We start from the raw sequence: 19,568 nt of genomic DNA, 5'->3' as shown, positions 1-19,568 counted from the left end.
CATGAGAATAACATGATGCAAATTGCCCTAAAAATATTAAACTGACTGCAGATTGACTTCTACAGCTGACCAAGTAAGAGGTGATGGAGGCTTACTTTATGGAAGTGAGAAAGAGGCAGATGCCAAGAGATTTTGAAGGTAGAATCACAGAACTTGTCCAATGATTGGGTTTATAAGGAGGAGGCAAGGGAAGGAATAGTGAAAAACCATGCATTACTGTAAGAATGGTTGAAAAAAAAGTTAAAAAGAAAAGGGAGAAAGTGGAAAACAACAGGTTTAGACATGCAGAATTTTAGATGGTGTCAGGAATCTCAGGAGAAGAGTCAGACCAAATTATAGGAATTTGGAGTTCACTAACACAGATAAACTGCAGATATATAAGATTATCTGGTCAAAAGGTATAGAAGATGATGGCTAAAGACAAAATTTTAGGGAATGCCTACATTTAACAATAAAAGGAAGAAGGAATTAGAAGACAGGAGGTATACTGGCTATTCCTTGTAGACTGAAGAATGAAGGAAGGCATTCCAGGCCCAGTAGTGAACTGAGCAAAACCTGGGAGATGGGAATTGGGCTTGGTGTAATGAAATAGGCCAGAGTGGAGGCTTCACATAGAGTGGAGGGGCAGGGGCAGATGTGTGTGCCATAGGGTTTTGGAGTCAACTGATGAAGAAGCCTTCAGCTTCAAGTTTTATCTTAAAATCTTGTTTTACTAACAGGTTTAAAGGACAAAAATCTCATGACTCCAGTCTTGTATACTAACATTTCTTTGTTATTTAGGGATCAGACTTGTTATAACATAATTCCACTCTACAATTCAATGAAGAAGAAAGTTTTGTCTGACTCTGAGGTATTTAATATTTCATTATGATTATTACTACATTGGTTATGTTCCATATATAAAAAGAAATTTACACACAGTAGTTTTCAGGTGAATGCTGTTATGAAAATTATTTTTGCCTAATGCTGTTGCTAACTTTTTAAAAAAAAATGATTCAGAATTGTTATAATTTTTTTTAAACGGTGGGTGGAGGGAGACTTTTTAATGAGTCAGTAAAGTGTTCCAGCATCATATATACTATGGGTTTTCCAAAATGTAAAGGAGATAATTGGTATTAAAAAACTATAGAATATAGTGAAACCTAGAATATTTTATGAATCTGATAAATTCTTTCTTCAAAGGAAGAAGAAAAAGAAGACACTGATGTGCCAGGAACTTCTACCCGGAAGAGGAAGGTACTAAGTTCTTTGTTTTAACAGAAGTGCCTTATATGAATTAAAATGTATTAAGCATTTTTTTTTACTCTTACTATTTTTAAAGACAGATTAAGTATTAACTTCCAAATCAGTTTCCATCACAACAATGCATGGTTTTCAGAACTAGGTGAATGATGTTTTCTTTTATTTGAATCACTGTATATTACCTAATTATCCAAGATTAAAAATAAAAATTTTATTATATGTATTATTAATATTATTTGAACATTTTAATTTTAGGACCATCAGCCTAGAAGAAGATTACGTAACAGAGCACAGTCTTATGATATTCAAGCATGGAAGAAACAGTGTCAAGAATTGTTAAATCTCATATTTCAGTGTGAAGATTCTGAGCCTTTCCGCCAGCCAGTAGATCTTCTTGAATATCCAGTAAGTATTTTTTTTTTAATGTGTTTGCACATAGATTTTTTTTTAAATTTATTTATTTATTTTTGGCTACGTTGGGTCTTCGTTGCTGCGCGCAGGCTTTCTCTAGTTGCGGCAGGCGGGGACTACTCTTCGTTGCAAGGTGCAGGTTTCTCATTCGCTTGTTGTGAAGCACCAGCTCTAGGTGTGCGGGCTCAGTAGTTGTGGCTCACGGGCTCTAGAGCGCAGGCTCAGTAGTTGTGGCTCACGGGCTCTAGAGCGCAGTCTCAGTAGTTGTGGCTCACGGGCTCTAGAGTGCAGGCTCACTGGTTGTGGAGCACAGGCTCTAGAGCGCAGGCTCAGTAGTTGTGGCGCACAGGCTCTAGAGCGCAGGCTCAGTAGTTGTGGCGCACTGGCTCTAGAGTGCAGGCTCAGTAGTTGTGGCACACGGGCTTAGTTGCTCCTCAGCGTGTGGGATCTTCCCAGGCCAGGGCTCGAGAACCCATGTCCCCTGCATTGGCAGGCGCATTCTTAACCACTGCGCCACCAGGGAAGTCCCCCAGTAAGTATTTTTGAAAATACTTTCTTTATTTGTCAGTTTGATTTTGATATATATATATAAATACATATACATCTCTTATACATGACAGTTTACTATTTATTTTTATGATTATAGTTTATTTCTTTTTATTTCATACACCTTCTCATTATCCATTTGGCTACATAGAGCATCTAAATTGAACAGTGTGGTAGAAAAGAAGTAACCCTGAACTAAGACTCCAAAGAATTGGGTTATTGTCCCAGCTCTGCCTCTTACCAGTTCTGCAGTTTTGAGCAAGTTATTTAGTTTTTATATCTGAGTATATATTTACTATTTTCTTTTCCACACTAATTCTGTGAATTTACTATGGAAATTATTTGGGAAGCAAGAATAATTATACCTGTCTCTAACCTTCCTTACAGGGTTATAGAAGTGGAATGAGAATATTACTAGTTATTTATTCAACATTAAAATAGTTTTTACACTGAAGCACTATATATAAATGTAAGGTGGCACTACTATATATGTAGGTTATGCCAATTTATGATCTTTATGGAATTCGTGGTAAAAAGTTTGAGTAAACATGTTACAAGTATTTATTTTTGCGTGCAGTCTTAGCAATCTAAATTTCACTTCAAGTGATTTTTTTTTATTCCTTTTTTCAGTTACTAAAGATTGTATATCAGATAACATTCATGGTTTGCAATTAAAATTAAACGTTTTATAAGAGATCATGACCTGGATGTGGTATCACCAAAGTCTTTATTATCTGTTTTTTTATGTATGTGTTCTAATTTGCAATGATGAAAATAGAGAAATTTCATCAATAGATAAATATCATAAATGACTTGTCATTTTAAAAATCAAGAAACATGTAATCTTAAATGTAGAAGATAAATGTTTAATTCCAGCAGTGTGATAAACAGGACTAATTCAAACCCTACCATCCAAAAAACCTCTTAGAAGAACTGAGCTAATGCTAAAGTGCTCTGGTTTTCATTTCTCTTTGTTTTTGAAACGTGTGGATTTCCTTTTGTTTCTTGCAAGCCCAAGTATGTTATTTTTAATCTCTAAGCCCAGGAGTCTTCACTGGAAACTTCTACCAGATGTTTAAAGAACTAACACAAATTCTACACAGTCTCTTCCTCAAGATAAAGAATGCTTCTACACTGATTCTATGAAGCCAGTGTTACCCTGATGTCAAAACCAGACAAAACAGTACAAAAGAAGAAAGTGCAAAAATTCTTAATATCAGCAAATAGAATTCAGCAATATATGAAAATGATTTTGTACCCTGACCAAGTGGGTTTTTTCCCAGGGATATAAGGCTGGTTCAGTATTCAGAAATCAGTCAATATGTCAATAATTCATTGCTAAAGAAGAAAAATCACATGATCATATCAGTGCAGAAAAGGCATTTGACAGAATTCAGTACTCATTTCTTTAAAGAATGTACATGTTGGGTATGGTGTGGTAATCATTGTGGCCACAGGAGGAAACAAGAATGAGTCTTGGAAGAAAGAAATGTATTACACTTAAGGTCCCAGAGAGGGGTTCACCAAATACCACTTAGGGCCACAGGGGAAAGCACAGGGTCTTAGGTACGTTGCAGAAGACAGGAGCGGGGGCTTCCCTGGTGGCGCAGTGGTTAAGAATCAGCATACCAAAGCAGGGGACACAGGTCTGATCCCCGGTCCGGGAAGATCCCACATGCCGCGGAGCAACTAGCCTGTGTGCCGCAGCTACTGAGCCTGCACTCTAGAGCTCGCAAGCCACAACTACTGAAGCCCGCGCATCTAGAGCCCGTGCTTCACGACAAGAGAAGCCACCACAGTGAAGCCCGCGCACCGCAACGAAGAGTAGCCCCCGCTCGCCACAACTAGAGAAAACCCTCGCACAGCAACGAAGACCCAACACAGCCAAAAAACCCAGGGGCAAAGGACAAGCTTGGGCCAGAGCCTTTACTGAGGTTTCCATGAGAAAGGCAAGGCAGGGCATAGTCAACAGCTTAAGACTGGCTACTTTGAATTACTCCAGTTGGTTTTGGGGCATAGGGGTGGTCTCTGGTTGTCTGATACCTGACCCTGGGATGATTCATGGCAGAGGAAATACTGGCTTGGTGTGTGAGGGTTGCTTAAGGGCATGATTGGTTTACATATGAAAGCTGTATTCCCAGTACAACCCTTTGCCATCTCTAAGAATTGCCTAAGCCCTTGGAAGGGGGCAGTCTCTCCTTAGGTCTGTTTGGTCCCCAAAATGCCACAGTATCAAGAATACAAAAATAAGAAAATTAATATAGTTGGCCCTGTGCTGAGTGGATGCCAAAAAGACAAATACATAATCTAAGAAAACAGAACACCACTAATAATAAAAACAGACTTAAGAAGACTAGGAATAAAGGGGATCTTCTGTAACTTGATAAAGAACATCTGTTTAAAAACCTATAGCTAACATCATGCTTAATCATGAAAAACTGAATGCTTTCCCCCTAAGATTGGGAGTGGAGCAAAAATGTCCATCCTCACAGCTGCTATTTAACATAGTACTGCAAATTCTAGCCAGTGCAGCAAGACAAGAAAAGGAAATAAAGGGCATTGCAGATTGTTATGGAAGAAATAAAACTGTCCCTATTTGTCAAAGGCAGTAATACTGTTTGCTTTATGGTCAAACATATTTGATCATAATTTAAACTTGATGGGGCAAAGTCAAGTTATTGTATTTCGAAAAATACAGTTACATACTCTGGGGCTATGGAAAAGGTATAGTATTATTTACTCCTTTAAAGATACCATATTTGGATCATTTTATCCTATTCTGTTGCTTTTTTCTCCTTTCATTTGCCTGTTTTTATTGCTTTATCTTATACAATTGTATATACAATATACAATTGATTAGGTGGAGACTTTGGGTGACTGCACTTTTCCTCCGTGGAATGAACTGCAAAGGCTTTGTGACAGATACTTACATTCATAATTCTTGATTACTACAGAGTTCCCAATTATAGTAATTGTAGTACTGCAGTTGAGGTTACTAGAATTCAGACCTTCACGTACATGGGATGTTAACATATTTTTATTGTTTTTATCTCTTAATTTTAAAGGTACAATTATGTTTCAATGAATTAGCAGCCTTTAGAGTTCATGGGTAGTATAAAGTTTTGGGTTTTTTATATCAAACTTGTAGTTGTGGAACTGAGTTTTTTCGATATTCTTTTAATCTCCTTTTTCAAACACAACTCTACCCTTTACCTCTTTCTGAAGGAAAAAAAAGCAGAATTTATAGGTTCCTGAATGAGAGAAATCCTGTGTTGATTGCAGTAAAAGGTAGAGGACATGAAAAAAATAAAAATGACTTCGGGAATAAAGGGAGCCTTGATGAGGGAAACGAGGAATGATTATTAATAGTTCTAGGACTTGCAGTCATCACAGAAATTGAATGTGAATCCCTGTTATGAGAAGTAATGCACTATTATTATTATATTATTAATATGACCTGTTTTCCCTCTCTTAGGACTACAGAGACATCATTGACACTCCAATGGATTTTGCTACCGTTAGAGAGACTTTAGAGGCTGGGAATTATGAGTCACCAATGGAGTTATGTAAAGATGTCAGACTTATTTTTAGTAATTCCAAAGCATATACACCAAGCAAAAGATCAAGGGTATATAATTGAATTGCTTTCTTTTCTGTTTAAATGAAATGAAATTAGTAGAAAAGTATGTGGAGTAACTAAATGCTGCTTTTATTTAAAATTTAAAACAAAATTGATAAACTTTCTATTAGGTTCTTAATGGTATTCTAGTGGAAAAAGGAATTCACATCTTTCTGTTTTATTCCTTCTATGAAAAAACACTAATGTCACTAATGTTTAGGAATGGTTACTTTTCTTGAAGGTAGTGTAGTTGAATAGACATCACGTACACATTGTCCTGATATGTGTTAGAGGTACGTGTGCTTAACTTTTCCAGCTGTTTTCTGCATTAGTGGAAAGGAGCATTTTTTTCCATATAATGCTCATACGAGTCATAAAAATGAGTAAAACTATAAATATCATTTACCTTTCTTTGTCCAAGAAATACAAAAATAATTTAATTGTAATAATGTTTCAGTTTTAGTCTTTGTCAAAAGAGATTGAGAAAAAGCAATGTTTTAAATTCTAAAAACTTTTTGTTAGAAAAATATTTAAATTATTATCTCAAAGGAACAGGCATTTCCTTTCAGGAATGTTTGAACAGTTTTTTTTCTTTCCATAGATTTACAGCATGAGTTTGCGCTTGTCCGCTTTCTTTGAAGAACACATTAGTTCAGTTTTATCAGATTATAAATCTGCCCTTCGTTTTCATAAAAGAAGTACAATAACCAAACGGAGGAGGAAAAGAAATAGAAGCAGCTCTGTTTCCAGTAGTGCTGCATCAAGGTATTTGATTTCTTTTAAATATCATCAACTGATCTATAAGTTTGTCATCTAAATGATGGAACTTGGTGTTTTTTAATACTTCCTTTACTATTCCCTATATTGCAGAATGATATATTTGACATGCAAGTTCCTATGATGTGGAGGATTTTTAATCTTTTAACTAAAGCTATACTAGTGTAAGTGCTTAAATTCAAACTGCTAAATCTGTACAGTAAAACAGCATTTTTAGGATAGTGATGGCATCATGCTTTCTGTCATATAACTATAGCATTTACAGCGATCCTTCACTAAATATTCACTTTTCAAAGGCTCACAACCATATGAAATCCACTACAAATCTCATATTTTAACATATTTCATAACAGTACAAATATTGAATCCAACAGTATTATAAGACTGTTTTATTCATCCACATAGAGCTAAAAGAATGACTAATGATACTATTTTATTTTCAGCCCTGAACGGAAAAAAAGGATCTTAAAACCCCAGTTAAAGTCAGATATTGCTACCTCTCCATTCTCTGCACCTACACGATCAATACCACCAAGGCACAGTGCTGCTCAGATAAATGGTAAAACGGAATCCAGTTCTGTAGTTCGAACCAGAAGCAATCGAGTGGCTGCGGATCTAGTTACCAGTGAGCAACCATCCACTTCTTCAGCAGCGAAGACTTTTATTTCGAAAGCTAACACATCTGCAGTGCCAGGGAAAACAAGTAAGAATCAGCTACAGTTTCTAAATTGAAATATATATATAATGACTTTTGTAATTTAAGCATTTACTTTGCCAAATGGAATATATTAGATTTAGTAAATTCCATCAGACACTGTTGGTTTTGCTTTTCTTTATTGTTTTTGCCCGTTTTTCTTTTAATTTTTTTTGATAAGGAAAAGAATATTGAGGTTTAGGAATGTCAGTATAGGATAATGCTCAAAAATGGCAACTCTGATCCAAACTGCCTAAATTTAAATCGTAGAACCCAGACTTGCTAGCAGTTTGCCAGCACTTCCCTTCATAATCTTGCAGTGACTGGACAGCTTCTGAAAGGTCTGAAACTATTATGTACGCCTTTTTCCTTTTTGAAAGTAGATTTCTTACGGAAGCTTTAAGCATCGCCCCAGGTTTTATCCTGTTGGCTAATTCAAACAATTCACTTTAGAAGTAATCCCAACCTTCTTGCTTGTTTTAAGGTTAAATAATTTAACTCTTAGCTTTTAATCTTTTGTATGTGTGTTTTAGTTCTAGAGAATTCCATGAAACATTCCAAAACCTTGAGTACTCTTTCAAGTCCTGGTCAGTCCAATTTTAGTCATGCCACTAGGAATAATTCTACAAAAGAAAACATGGAAAAGGAAAAGCCAGCCAAACGTAAAATGAAATCGTCTGTGCTCTCAAAGACATCCGCTCTCTCAAAGTCATCAGCTGTCATCGAGCAAGGTACCGTAGATCTTAACAAATGGTGGTTCTATTGGAAATATTATTTATATCCACTTTTTAGGTTGCTCATTTAAAAGTCACACATTCTGTATTAGTTGATATATTTACTGAGACATCTTCTGATATGCAGCTTTGTGCCAAAAGCAAACTGTATTGTTACTAAATTTTAGAAGCCAAGAAAAACTTGCCCTATGAAAAATAAAAGCATTTTCTGTCCTATGAAAAATAAAAGCATATTCTAAAATCAGAGGCTTTTATGATATAAATTTAGTAGTTTTTAACTTCAGTATTACAAAACCTAGAAAAGTATATCCAAGAAGTTTAAATAAAGTTGAATTTAGTTTTAACGCAGTATAGCACTTCTTTAGAAAAATTTTTGAGTTGTTTTTATATCACAAAATTCAACACACTGACCTTTAAATAATAATTAGGATTGTCTATAGCCAGATATCTATTCTAGCATACAACTTTTGACCCCTTAGAGTTATGCTTCCAAAGTTCTTTTGTCTTCACATTTTCATTGTAAAAGTTTTCTGTTTGAAAGATGAAGCAAGTAACTGATGAAATACACCCTACGACATGTTAAAATAATTATGGCTTCTTGACAGCAGACAGCTCAAGAATAAGCATTTTTCGTCATGACTTCCAGAGTGTCTAGACCATTTCCTTTTCAGTATTCCCCCCAGAAACCTCTCACAATTTAATTTTTCTACTGAAATGACCTCATTTTGATTAATGATATTGGGATCTTCCCACCTCTATAAGTTTAAAATCATCATCCAAATCTACTTATTTCTTTCTGCCTCCTTAACATCTCTGAGATCCATTTCCTCCTCTCCATTCTCACTTCCATGGACTGTCGCACTCTCCTAACTGGTCTCCCTGCCTCAGTTCTCAACTCTACCTTATTCAGTCCATCTTCCACATTTAAGTCAAAGTGACCTTTCTGATCACGTGCACACAGACAAACACACAGAGAGAATTAAGATCCTTCCCTGCCTTTGAATCATACGTGGAATCAGAGTTGAATGTTTTTGCCTGTTATACAAGACTCTTCATTGCTTGGCTGTTGTCTAACATTCAGCTGTCCTTACTTTTCTGTCTCCCTTTGATGTCCCAGCCATCCTGAACCACTTGGAAGTCCCTAAATATTGTTGTCCTTTCTTCCTTCTTTGGAATTTCTTTTTTCCTACTAGTTTAATAGTTTCCTGTTCATTGCCTTTTGTGGCCCTTATAATGTTGATAGAACTATTCTTTTTTTATGTTGTCTATCTCCAGTAGAATCTGAGCTCTTGTGCTTGCCCATGCTCATTTTTTAATTGCCTATACTTAGTATATAGTGGACAATCAGTGTTTGAATAAATAAGTAAATAATTTTGTATGTGAGTGTTTTACATTTGCTTCCTTTCTGAACTGAATTCAAAGTTTTGAATGGTATATTGGCCTTGCTTCTGTTAGTCCTGAATCCTAGAGAAATCAAATGTATATAGAGAATTGGTTCTGGCATTATGATAGGGGAGGTCCAATAGCCAATTTGATTCATAGTTTTTGAGTATTACAAATACATAGGAATACCAGTACAGTATAGAAATATAATAAGCTACTATGTAACCCATTAATGATGACTTATCATAAATATTGGCACTTGAATTAACTATCAGAAACGAGCAGTGCTGTGCAATTGAAATATACTACAAGTGACATATGTTCTAGTAGCTACATGTCGTAACAGCAAACAGGTGAAATTATCAGTTTTAATACTGTATTTTATTTACTCCTTTATATCCAAAATACTATTTCAAGTGTGTCATCAGTGTTTCAAAATGTACACTTCTTCATATTCAAATTTAAACTTAATTAAAACTTGAATTCCTCAATCGCTTAGTTACATTTCAGGTGCTCAGTGGTCATGTGGTTAGTAGTGGCCTCATTGGATAGTACAGGTCCAGATGAGTGATTTTTAAAACTTCTTTTTAACTCGAGTTCCTTTTTAAAAGAACTGCATTAGTTCTGAACCTTTTTAGGTTATATATTGCTTTGTAAAGTTGGCCAACCCTGTAGTTTTTTTCCCCTAAAAAAATGCACGTAGGCATATCCACACAAACTTTGGACCATTTCAAGGAGCTCCTGGAGTCCTTGAAGCCAGTCTGTGGAACTTTTGTAGGGTATATGAACTGGATGTTTATTTGCCAGTAGTCTTAATGTGAAACAAATTCAAAGATATACAGAATCTTACAGAATCCTCAGGCAGGTTAAGGGTACTTGTTTGTTAGAAAATACTTTTACTACTTTATGCACAGACATGTTTCTCCCCTGCACCCCTCCCCTCGTCATTATTCAAAACCACTAATCTGAAGAAAGTCATTTGTACTGTGGGGTCAGGAAATGAGGGCTTTGCCTTCTTCCTCTGCTATTGGCTCAGAGACTCCTTCTCTGAGAAGCATTCTCTTTAACAGCACTTTCCATCTCTTTATGGATTTCCTGTAAAATACTGCATTGCAGATCTCCCATCACAACCAAAACAAAAAACTTCAGAATTTTGGAGGAAAAAGTTAGTGGTGGGCTTCCCTGGTGGCGCAGTGATTGAGAGTCCGCCTGCCGATGCAGGGGACACAGGTTCATGCCCCGGTCCGGGAAGATCCCACGTGCCGCGGAGCGGCTAGACCCGTGAGCCATGGCTGCTGAGCCTGTGCGTCCAGAGCCTGTGCTCTGCAACAGGGGAGGCCACAGCAGTGAGAGGCCCGTGCACCGCAAAAAAAAAAAAAAAAAAAAGTTAGTGGTAATGCGTGTTTGTCATCTTTTTCGTCATCTGAAAGGGTAATGGCTTTTTTTTTTTTTTTAAACCATAGAAAGGCAGTTCATCATGATGTCCAGATTGTACAGATTTGGAATTTAATCTTCAGAATTTTTTTATTTTTTAATAAAGCATAATGGTCTTTATCGTGGAGTTTGTTATAATGGGATTTTAATCCTGATAATAGTTGCACACATAGTGGATTTGATTGATATGTGCAGTCAGTATTGCTTATGATTATAAATCAGTCATTTGCCATTCAGTTACATAAGGAGATAGGACTGTTCCAAAAAGAGCCTGTGAAGAAAACTGCCATTTAGTTGCTTTTTTATTTTAACCCTTTTTTAAAAATTCTGTGACCAAGAGTAACTTATTTCTACTCTTGTAAAAAGGATAGATGAAGAATATCAAAGCCATGGTAGTGTTTATGGAGAACTGTTATAAATTATTCCAGTAGATGTACTTCCAAACCCCTTGCATAGGAGTTAGTAGGAAAGGAGATCCTTTTTACTTCTGAGGAACATAAGGAAATATTTAGACTATAAATTCTTCTCTGATATCAGAAAGGTCATGATCATCATCACATCCAAGAGAGGATTAAATAAGAGTTAGAATCATTCCAGTCTTGATAGTCCCTATTTCCTCCATCTGTAATAGAAAAAAATGATTAGAGGAAAGTAGAGGGGGATGATAATGCTTATTTATTCCGATTACCAAGTTTAAAGGTCATGGATTTTATGCTAAGATTATTTTCCATGATGGAGCTGCTTGAAGGTAGGAAGACAGAAAAATTCTGTGTTAATGAGGGAAACAAAGTGCTTTGTGGTGGTGAAGTTCCATACGAGTAAACAGGGTCATTTTGTGTAATGAAAACAATGCTCGTACATTAGAATGTGTAGTAAAGGTACTAGGAATAAGAAACCTTGGCTAATCCCAGCTCTGTCATAATTTACAGTATTAATTTAGACAAGTAATTTATTTGCTCTGAGTTTCATTTCCCTCCTGTCAAGTCATCAGTGACTTCATTAAGGATGCTTCTCCTCTGTGAGTTTTAAATAGAAGATAAATAATATCATTAAACCGTTAGCCTTTTGTCAGTTCTTTTTCTCATATTAGTTAAAAAACAATTAGGATTATGGGCTTCCTTGGTGGCGCAGTGGTTGGGAGTCCGCCTGCCGATGCAGGGGACACGGGTTCCTGCCCCGGTCCGGGAGGATCCCACATGCCGCAAAGCAACTGGGCCTGTGAGCCATGTCTGCTGGGCCTGCGTGTCCGGAGCCTGTGCTCCGCGGCGGGGGAGGCCACGGCAGTGAGAGGCCAGCGTACCACCAAAAAAAAAAAAAAAAAAAAATTTAGGATTATGTCATTACGTATAAGTATAGCAGTGGACTTATTGATTGGTTTGAGGGTCAAATAAAAAAGCAGTTCCATATATTAAGTGCACTGTTGTTCCCTTTCAGCAGATTGTAAAAACAATGCTCTTGTACCCGGAAGCATTCAAGTAAATGGCCACGGAGGGCAGCCGTCCAAGCTTGTGAAGAGAGGACCTGGAAGGAAACCTAAGGTGGATGTTAATACCAGCAGTGGTGAAGTTACACACAAGAAGAGGGGTAGGAAGCCCAAAAAGCTACAGTATGCAAAGCCCGAAGATTCGGAGCAAAATAGCATGCATCCCATCAGAGATGAAGTAGTTCCTTCTTCAACCTGCAATTTTCTTTCTGAAACTAATATTGTAAAGGAGGATTTGTTACAGAAAAAGAGTCGTGGAGGCAGAAAACCCAAAAGGAAGATGAAGACACAAAAACTAGACTCAGATCTCATAGTTCCTACAAGTGTTAAAATGCTAAGGAGAAGTAACCGAAAAAAGACAGACGATCCCCTGGATGAGGAAGAAGAGTTTGAGGAACTTAAAGGCTCTGAACCTCACATGAGAACTAGAAACCAAGGTCGAAGGACAGCCTTCTATAACGAGGATGACTCTGAAGAGGAGCAAAGGCAGCTGTTGTTTGAAGACACTTCTTTGACTTTTGGAACTTCTAGTAGAGGACGAGTCCGAAAGTTGACTGAAAAAGCAAAAGCTAACTTAATTGGTTGGTAACTTGCACCAAAATATTTTACTTCAAAATCTATAAAGCAGGTACAGTTAAGGAGTATGTAGAACTATGGCTTCTGCTTCCTTGCTGCTATGACGGATTAGGGAATGTTATGATTTGATTTGCAAAAAAAACAAACAAACTTACAAGACACTTCACTTCTTTAAATGAATATATATATATATATAAATATATACATATATATTTTAAATGTTTGCTATTTATTGCCCTTAGATAGGTTATGCATTTCAACATTCATTTCATTTACTGTTCAAAACAAAGGAAATTGAGGCTCTATAATGAATTCCCAATTTATTTCTGAAGAAGACAGTTCTGCTATACTCTTAAGGAGCATAATATTCCTAGTGATAGAGCATTTTATGTTAAAATGAATTATTTTTGACCAAGCCAGGTACATTTCTGTTGATACAGAAGTCTTGTCCCTAGGAGAACAGATGTTACCAGAGTAGCAGTAAATTAAGAAATGTGTTTCCTCTAAAGGTAAATATAAAATTCCCACCATTTGATACCCTGAAAAGTTTAATTTTAATTATAGAATGTTCATCTACAAAGAATCTAGAGGAGGCTTTTGCTGTATTCCATTTCTGCCAAACTTAAGAGAAAATGTACTGATGCAAAGGAAACATATCCACATTGGAAAACATTTGACTGTCTAATTTTTCAGACCTTGATTCTTATGTCAATCACTCAATCTCTGTTTATTGTGCCAAAGACTGAGAATCAGTGCAGTGGAAAGCCTGTTTTTGACTGTCAGGACAGCATACACTTTTTCAATATTGGAAAGGCTATATATTATTCTAAAGAGCAAGTTATTAAAGAGTTATGCTGAGGTGTATCTTTTTTTGGTACTAATAGTAGAAAATAATGCACTGGTGGGTCCTTTGACAGAGATGTTTTAGAGAAAATGTTTAAGTGGTTAAAGGATTCAAGGAAAATACAGGAAAAAGGTATGGGATTTGATGTTTACTTGTTAATCCGGATTAATGTCATTTCTAAACTTTAGACATATCTAATAGGCTAAAATGACTTACAAAGAAATGTGTCTGTGTGTGTATGTGTATATATTGATAAATGGGTATAATTAAATATATATACAAACACATACTTATATACTATTACCCAGGTATAAATTCTTTTTTCAGGATTTTTTAGATAGTGGTAGAATAAAAATAATTTTAAAATGTCATACTTTATAGTTTAATTTTAAGGGGAAGATTGGTTATTTTCAATTATTAAAGGTTTAAAAATAGGCCAAATCACTTTTTATGCAATCATGTTTTATACAGTGGTCTCATTGCACATTGTGTTTTTTCTGCACTTTTTACGGTATCCTTATCACGCTGGTATGTCAGTATACACCCTAAAGAAAAATTCCATTTAATGATTGTGCCTTGTATTCTATTATTTTTTGCATCATTAGTAAAATTAAGTTGTCTATTGTAAATGATAACTATATGACTTAGGAGAATGTATTGCTATATGTACTGCTGTGGAAAAGGAAAGCAGTTATTTATTTGTTTATGGTACAGTTAGTTATTTTATACCTTAAAAACCAACATAAATACCATTTCTATTGTTTAAAGATTATTGTCCATTTTTTTTTAAAGAAGTTTAAAGAATGTAGTATTTTGTGAGGACTGGTATGGTACAAAAATGTAGCCAAAATTTTCGGATACTACATTTTTAAAAAGCGAGGCTGGGGAATATATGTATCAGCATGACCCTGATATAGAAAAATAAAGTCTTTAATTGAACCTTGGCAAAATACATTACATAATTATTTCTATAATATTTCTGGTAGGGATAAATGTTAGCTGTCATCTGATTGTCTTGAAAAAGGATGGAAAGTGATGCATTTGGGCTTTTTAGATTGTTTGTAACTAAATTTGTACAGAAATCCTCCTATGGAATTAAGTAAACCATTTTCCAGATCTTAACTGGATTGCTGTGATTTTGCAGTTGAAAATAATTTCAAATTTTTCAGGTTTTTTGTATATTTATTTTTTTCTAACAAATATATTTAACTATATAATTAAAATTCAATAGTTAAACTCTTCATAATGCAGAAATGGATGGCTTGGTTGTATAGTAAAATGAGTCTCTCAGCTACACCAGTATTGAAAATAATAGTGTGTATGTTTGAAATTTAAGTCATTAATATGTTGCTTTTGAAGGCAGTCTATTTGAAACATGTAATTTCCTGATGTTATCTGCATTGTGTTAGAAAATAAGACTATAAAATCCATTTTTGTAAAAAAAAAAGTATGTGTACAGTTTTAAGGTGTGTACAGGAAAAGGAAGAGCGTACACAGTCTTAAGAGTGAAATATACCGCTAGTAGGGTGTATTAATTCTAACTCATGAGCAAAAAAATGAGTATTTACCATCTTACCTGCAACAAGTAAATGTATTGTTCCTGTTCTAAAGACACTATATATTTATGACCTTATTTGGATATTATTAGACACTGGTTACTTAGTAAGGCAGAAATGACTTGGATCAGATTCTTTATAATTGAAACACTTAAAAATGTATTAGTAATAACCAGATATATCTAGATTTTATTTTTTTATAATTTAGCTTCTATACGTTGCAAAAGTTGCATTGAGAAATTTAAGTCATCAACATAGTTTTGTTCTACCACTTGGAAAATACCTTCTTTGAGACAGTAACACCATATATATACTGTTTATAGGTCAAAAGGAAATGTTGGCAGTTGTTTTAGGTGAGCAATAAAAGAATTTAAGTTTCCTGAAAGTTTCAGAAATATAACTTGTTATTACATTCGTAGAAAATGTAAATCAGTTTATGTATTTTTAAGTACCTAACCCTAATATTCTCTCCCTCCACCCCAACATTCTCAAGTCCCAATCAAATCTTATAAAATTACAAAATGTTGCAAATCAGCAGATTAAACAGTCAGTCTAATTACAATCTCGTAACTCTGGGCAGTAGACATACTTCTTAAAAATTTTATTCTTTGCAATCTGCTATTGTGGCATTGGACTGTTCTCTGCATATATTCATGAACTAAAGATTTGGCCTTGCTTTCATTGTTTTTATTATTGTACAACATCACAAATTTGAAGACTATTTGGTAGCATTGTAACAACGATCTTCCTCCTTAAGTAGAATAATTGTATAGAATATTTGTGAGCATGTTTAGGTCACATCTGAGACACGAAGTTTGGTTGAATCTAGTATCACTTGGAAATGATGTAATATACACTGATCAGCAAAAAGATCCTTGTGCAGCATGTATGTTAACATCTAGAACTGTCCCTTATCTGCAGTGCAGTAGATTAATCAGACATTTTAACAAAAGTATTCAAATAACATTTTTACCTTATATATTAGCAACATTTACATGTTTTGAAATATGATTTGTAATATAAATTAGTTTCTCCAGTTTATAGCGTTTAATTCTAGCATTCCATTTTATACATGCAAACATACCTCTCTCTCAGATGTCAACTGGAAGCAATTTTGACTGTTTTCTACCTAATGAAAACAAATTGTTATTCTGAATGTTTTTGTCCACCTGAAATTTACTGTTGAGTAGGTTGAAAGGACCAAGATACTTGAGTGTTTAAAAGGGCTATAATTTTTCTCATATGCAGGAAATATATGATTTTAAAAGTCATAATAGGGGAAGTACTTTTATGTTCTGTGAATTACACCCATATTTAGTTGTTTTTTTTGGTTTTGTTTTTAAACAGGTTGAGAAGTGGTTTAGTTAAACTTAGGCGACAATTTATTTTCCTACTAAAGTCAGAAAATATACCTTTTCCTCACTTCCCTCCTTGCAGTTCCCCTCATTTCCCAAATTTCCAAGTGATTTGAACTAAATATTACATTTACTAAGAAGCTATTTTTGTTCTTAATTATACTGAGCTAAGGACTCCAGATGGAAGGTCATTTTGTACTATGTACAATACCCAAGAAGAGGTCACATTGAGTCAGAAGACTGTAAGTACCGCTTTTGACGCTCCAGATATAAACCTTGTACACACTGTAATAAAACAATTAGAAAATATTATGAGCTATAAATATATATTATTTTTAGTTTTGATAGCTCTGTGTTGAAATACTTTTTTAATGCAGATAAAATCATCAGGAAATTAACCTTATATGGCACAAACCAAATACATAATAGTGGGTGGCTATGAGTTTCTACATTTAAGGAGCTAAGAAAATAGGTTTGAGACGATATATAGTACACACACCTATGAGGCAGATGCACACACGCTTGTTACTGTTAAGATTGTGCGTGTTGATTGAAAGGCTACAAATTGCGACAAAATACAAAGTTACATTTTTGGACCATATTAAAACTGCAAGAAGATGGGGTCTTATTTAAAGATCTTTTAGAAAACTGTTAAATCCTGTCACACGATATTTAGACGTGTAGAATGTAGCTCAATTTTAAAAAGTAACTGACCTAGAGAGTTAATGTTGAAACTGACACATTTGCAAATTAAAATGCTTATTTTGTACAGAAAACAATGTTAAACACAAGCAAATCTGTTGTATGTAATAAGTAACAGAGTTTAAAAACAAATTAATTATTTAGCTTTATTGAGGTTTTTGGTTTTTTTCTTTCTGGAAACCTGGAGTATCATGTTATAAACGGCAGTCTCACACCAGAATAGCAGTGCCCTTTGTTTTTGTACATATTGATTGGACCTTTCTTTACTGTTAGGTGGACACTTTCTATGTTAGTTTTGAAGCATAATTCTTTGAATCCTTTTATACAAACTAGAATGTATGTGTAAGAATTCCTGTCCCTGCAATGTAGTAACTACAAACTTATTTTTAAATAAATAGAAAACTTGTTTTTCTAAGCTATTTTGTAGAGCCTCATGATTTCTTTATGTTTTTTGGTAACACATAAAGCACTAAGTACATAATTTCAAGAGGTATTATGTAAATGGTGGTACAGTAGTGTCTCCAGTGCCCTGTCTACTTGGCAAAATGTTGAAATACATTAGCTAATTAAAGGATTGTGGGTACCCTAATGTAACTCAAGTCCAAAATAACCAAAGGTTAAAAATGTCATTTGCTTTTCAATGTGTACACTTAAAAACTATATTGATTTGCTGCTATGCATAAGTTACTGTACTGGGTATAATACTTCAATATTCAGACTTCTCTAAGATATATTTCAAAGAAACAGTTTACATAAGTATTTTCTCAAAAGTGTGAAGTGAAATTTCTGGGAAAATTAAATGGAAGAACGATGAAAACGTTTCATTTGTTACGCAGTTATACAAAATGAGATTCATAAGGCTATTGCTGTTTTTCTAGAAATTTGTTCAGATTGGTATACATTTTTATTGACATCCTGAGAATCTCAATTTTAGTATAAAGAGTGCATAAGGCTACGATAAATGAAAACTCCAATTAAGCACATGAGATAATTTGTGAATTTGTAGCTATTAGTGATCATTTCTCCTTAAGAAATTTGTTTAAATGACTTTGTATAAAATAAATTTCTAAGTTGAGGAAAGCAGGTAAGCATTCCCAGGTACCTTTTTTCTTTCTAAAGTATGCTGATACTAATACCTAGTTTATACTTAGGAGAACCAGCAAAGAAAAAAATTATTTTTAGCAACCACTTTTTACTAGTTTCTCTTTTGTAATAACATCAACTTTATCTTCTAGGCTAAGCGTTTCCATTATTTGAGAACAATAAGATTAAAAGCCAAAGCTCAAAATGTCTGTTTTTGCAATAGAATACCTTGTATTTGTAATCTTTTTGCATTTAACATGTTTTACCATATATAGATTATTCTTTTTGGTTTTGTTTGGGGAAAAAATAGTGGAAAAGATTCATTTAGTACCTTTCTGTCTAATATATTAGACATGTTGACAACACAGTGTAACAGGATGAACTGGGGTTGTGGAGTTGAGTCATTTCATCTCTGAGTTTCACTTTCCTCATCTGTAAAGTTAAAAAAATTGATTAATCTGCAATGTCCAATTCAATTCAAATGATTTATGATTATTTCTCATGTGTATATTGTCTTCACTCATGACTCAATCTTGGCTTTTCTATTTAGTCCCTAAAGAAAATATACCATTTAATGTGTAGCTTTCAGGCAACCTGTGCCTTGTGGCCATGACCTGATTGTAGTTATGAGATCTTCTGAACCCTTAGTTACAACTGTGCTGTTGCAACACACTATAAATTGTGAGTTGAGTTGAAATATTTGTTTACTGGTAATAAAAAGTACTAAAGTTTGTGATTTTCCCAAGGGCCCTCTAAAGAATCTCAAGGATAGTTTTAGTGTAAAACACATCCTGAAATTTTTATTTAAGGTCCAGTCTTGGGAAAGCAAAGCCAAAAGAGTTTGAGAAAATTTAATCATGGGTGCCTGAGAATAATAGTTGGTTTCCCATTTAATTAAAAATGAAATAAAATATTTAAATATAGAAGGCAGAACTATTTTAAGAAAACTTAGATCTTTGGCAAGTGGAAAACGTTTGTTCCTTGTTTTGGCCTTTGTTTTAATAAAAAGGACATAAAGTCAAAGCAAAGCAAATTACTCTGATGAGATATGGGGAATCTGAGCAGATTATTTAGAAGTTAAAGAGCAACTCAGTCTTCTTTCAAGCTCTTTGAAAACAAGATTATTGTA

The 19,568-nt window shown here is 34.6% G+C and overlaps 1 protein-coding gene across 3 annotated transcripts in view; it reads left to right on the top strand.

Annotated features, from left to right (window-relative positions):
* PHIP (PHIP subunit of CUL4-Ring ligase complex) overlaps positions 1-17,771 on the top strand; it is a 127,099-nt gene extending 109,328 nt beyond the window's left edge. For 2 of the 3 annotated variants that reach the window (XM_019929328.3, XM_019929325.3), the window contains exons 33-40: positions 781-850; positions 1,183-1,236; positions 1,498-1,647; positions 5,675-5,827; positions 6,420-6,583; positions 7,039-7,298; positions 7,823-8,020; positions 12,275-17,771. In XM_019929328.3, coding sequence (XP_019784887.1) covers positions 781-850; positions 1,183-1,236; positions 1,498-1,647; positions 5,675-5,827; positions 6,420-6,583; positions 7,039-7,298; positions 7,823-8,020; positions 12,275-12,912 — 1,687 coding nt within the window. In that variant the 3' untranslated portion in view covers positions 12,913-17,771. The remainder of the gene's footprint in view (positions 1-780; positions 851-1,182; positions 1,237-1,497; positions 1,648-5,674; positions 5,828-6,419; positions 6,584-7,038; positions 7,299-7,822; positions 8,021-12,274) is intronic. The other variant, XM_019929326.3, reaches the window with a different exon arrangement.
* The last annotated feature ends 1,797 nt before the right edge of the window (positions 17,772-19,568 follow it).

Source organism: Tursiops truncatus, chromosome 12 (genome assembly GCF_011762595.2).
Source record: "Tursiops truncatus isolate mTurTru1 chromosome 12, mTurTru1.mat.Y, whole genome shotgun sequence".
Lineage (NCBI taxonomy): Eukaryota > Metazoa > Chordata > Mammalia > Artiodactyla > Delphinidae > Tursiops > Tursiops truncatus.
The sequence above is the reverse complement of the archived record's forward strand: the minus strand, read 5'-3'. Positions and strand labels throughout refer to the sequence as shown.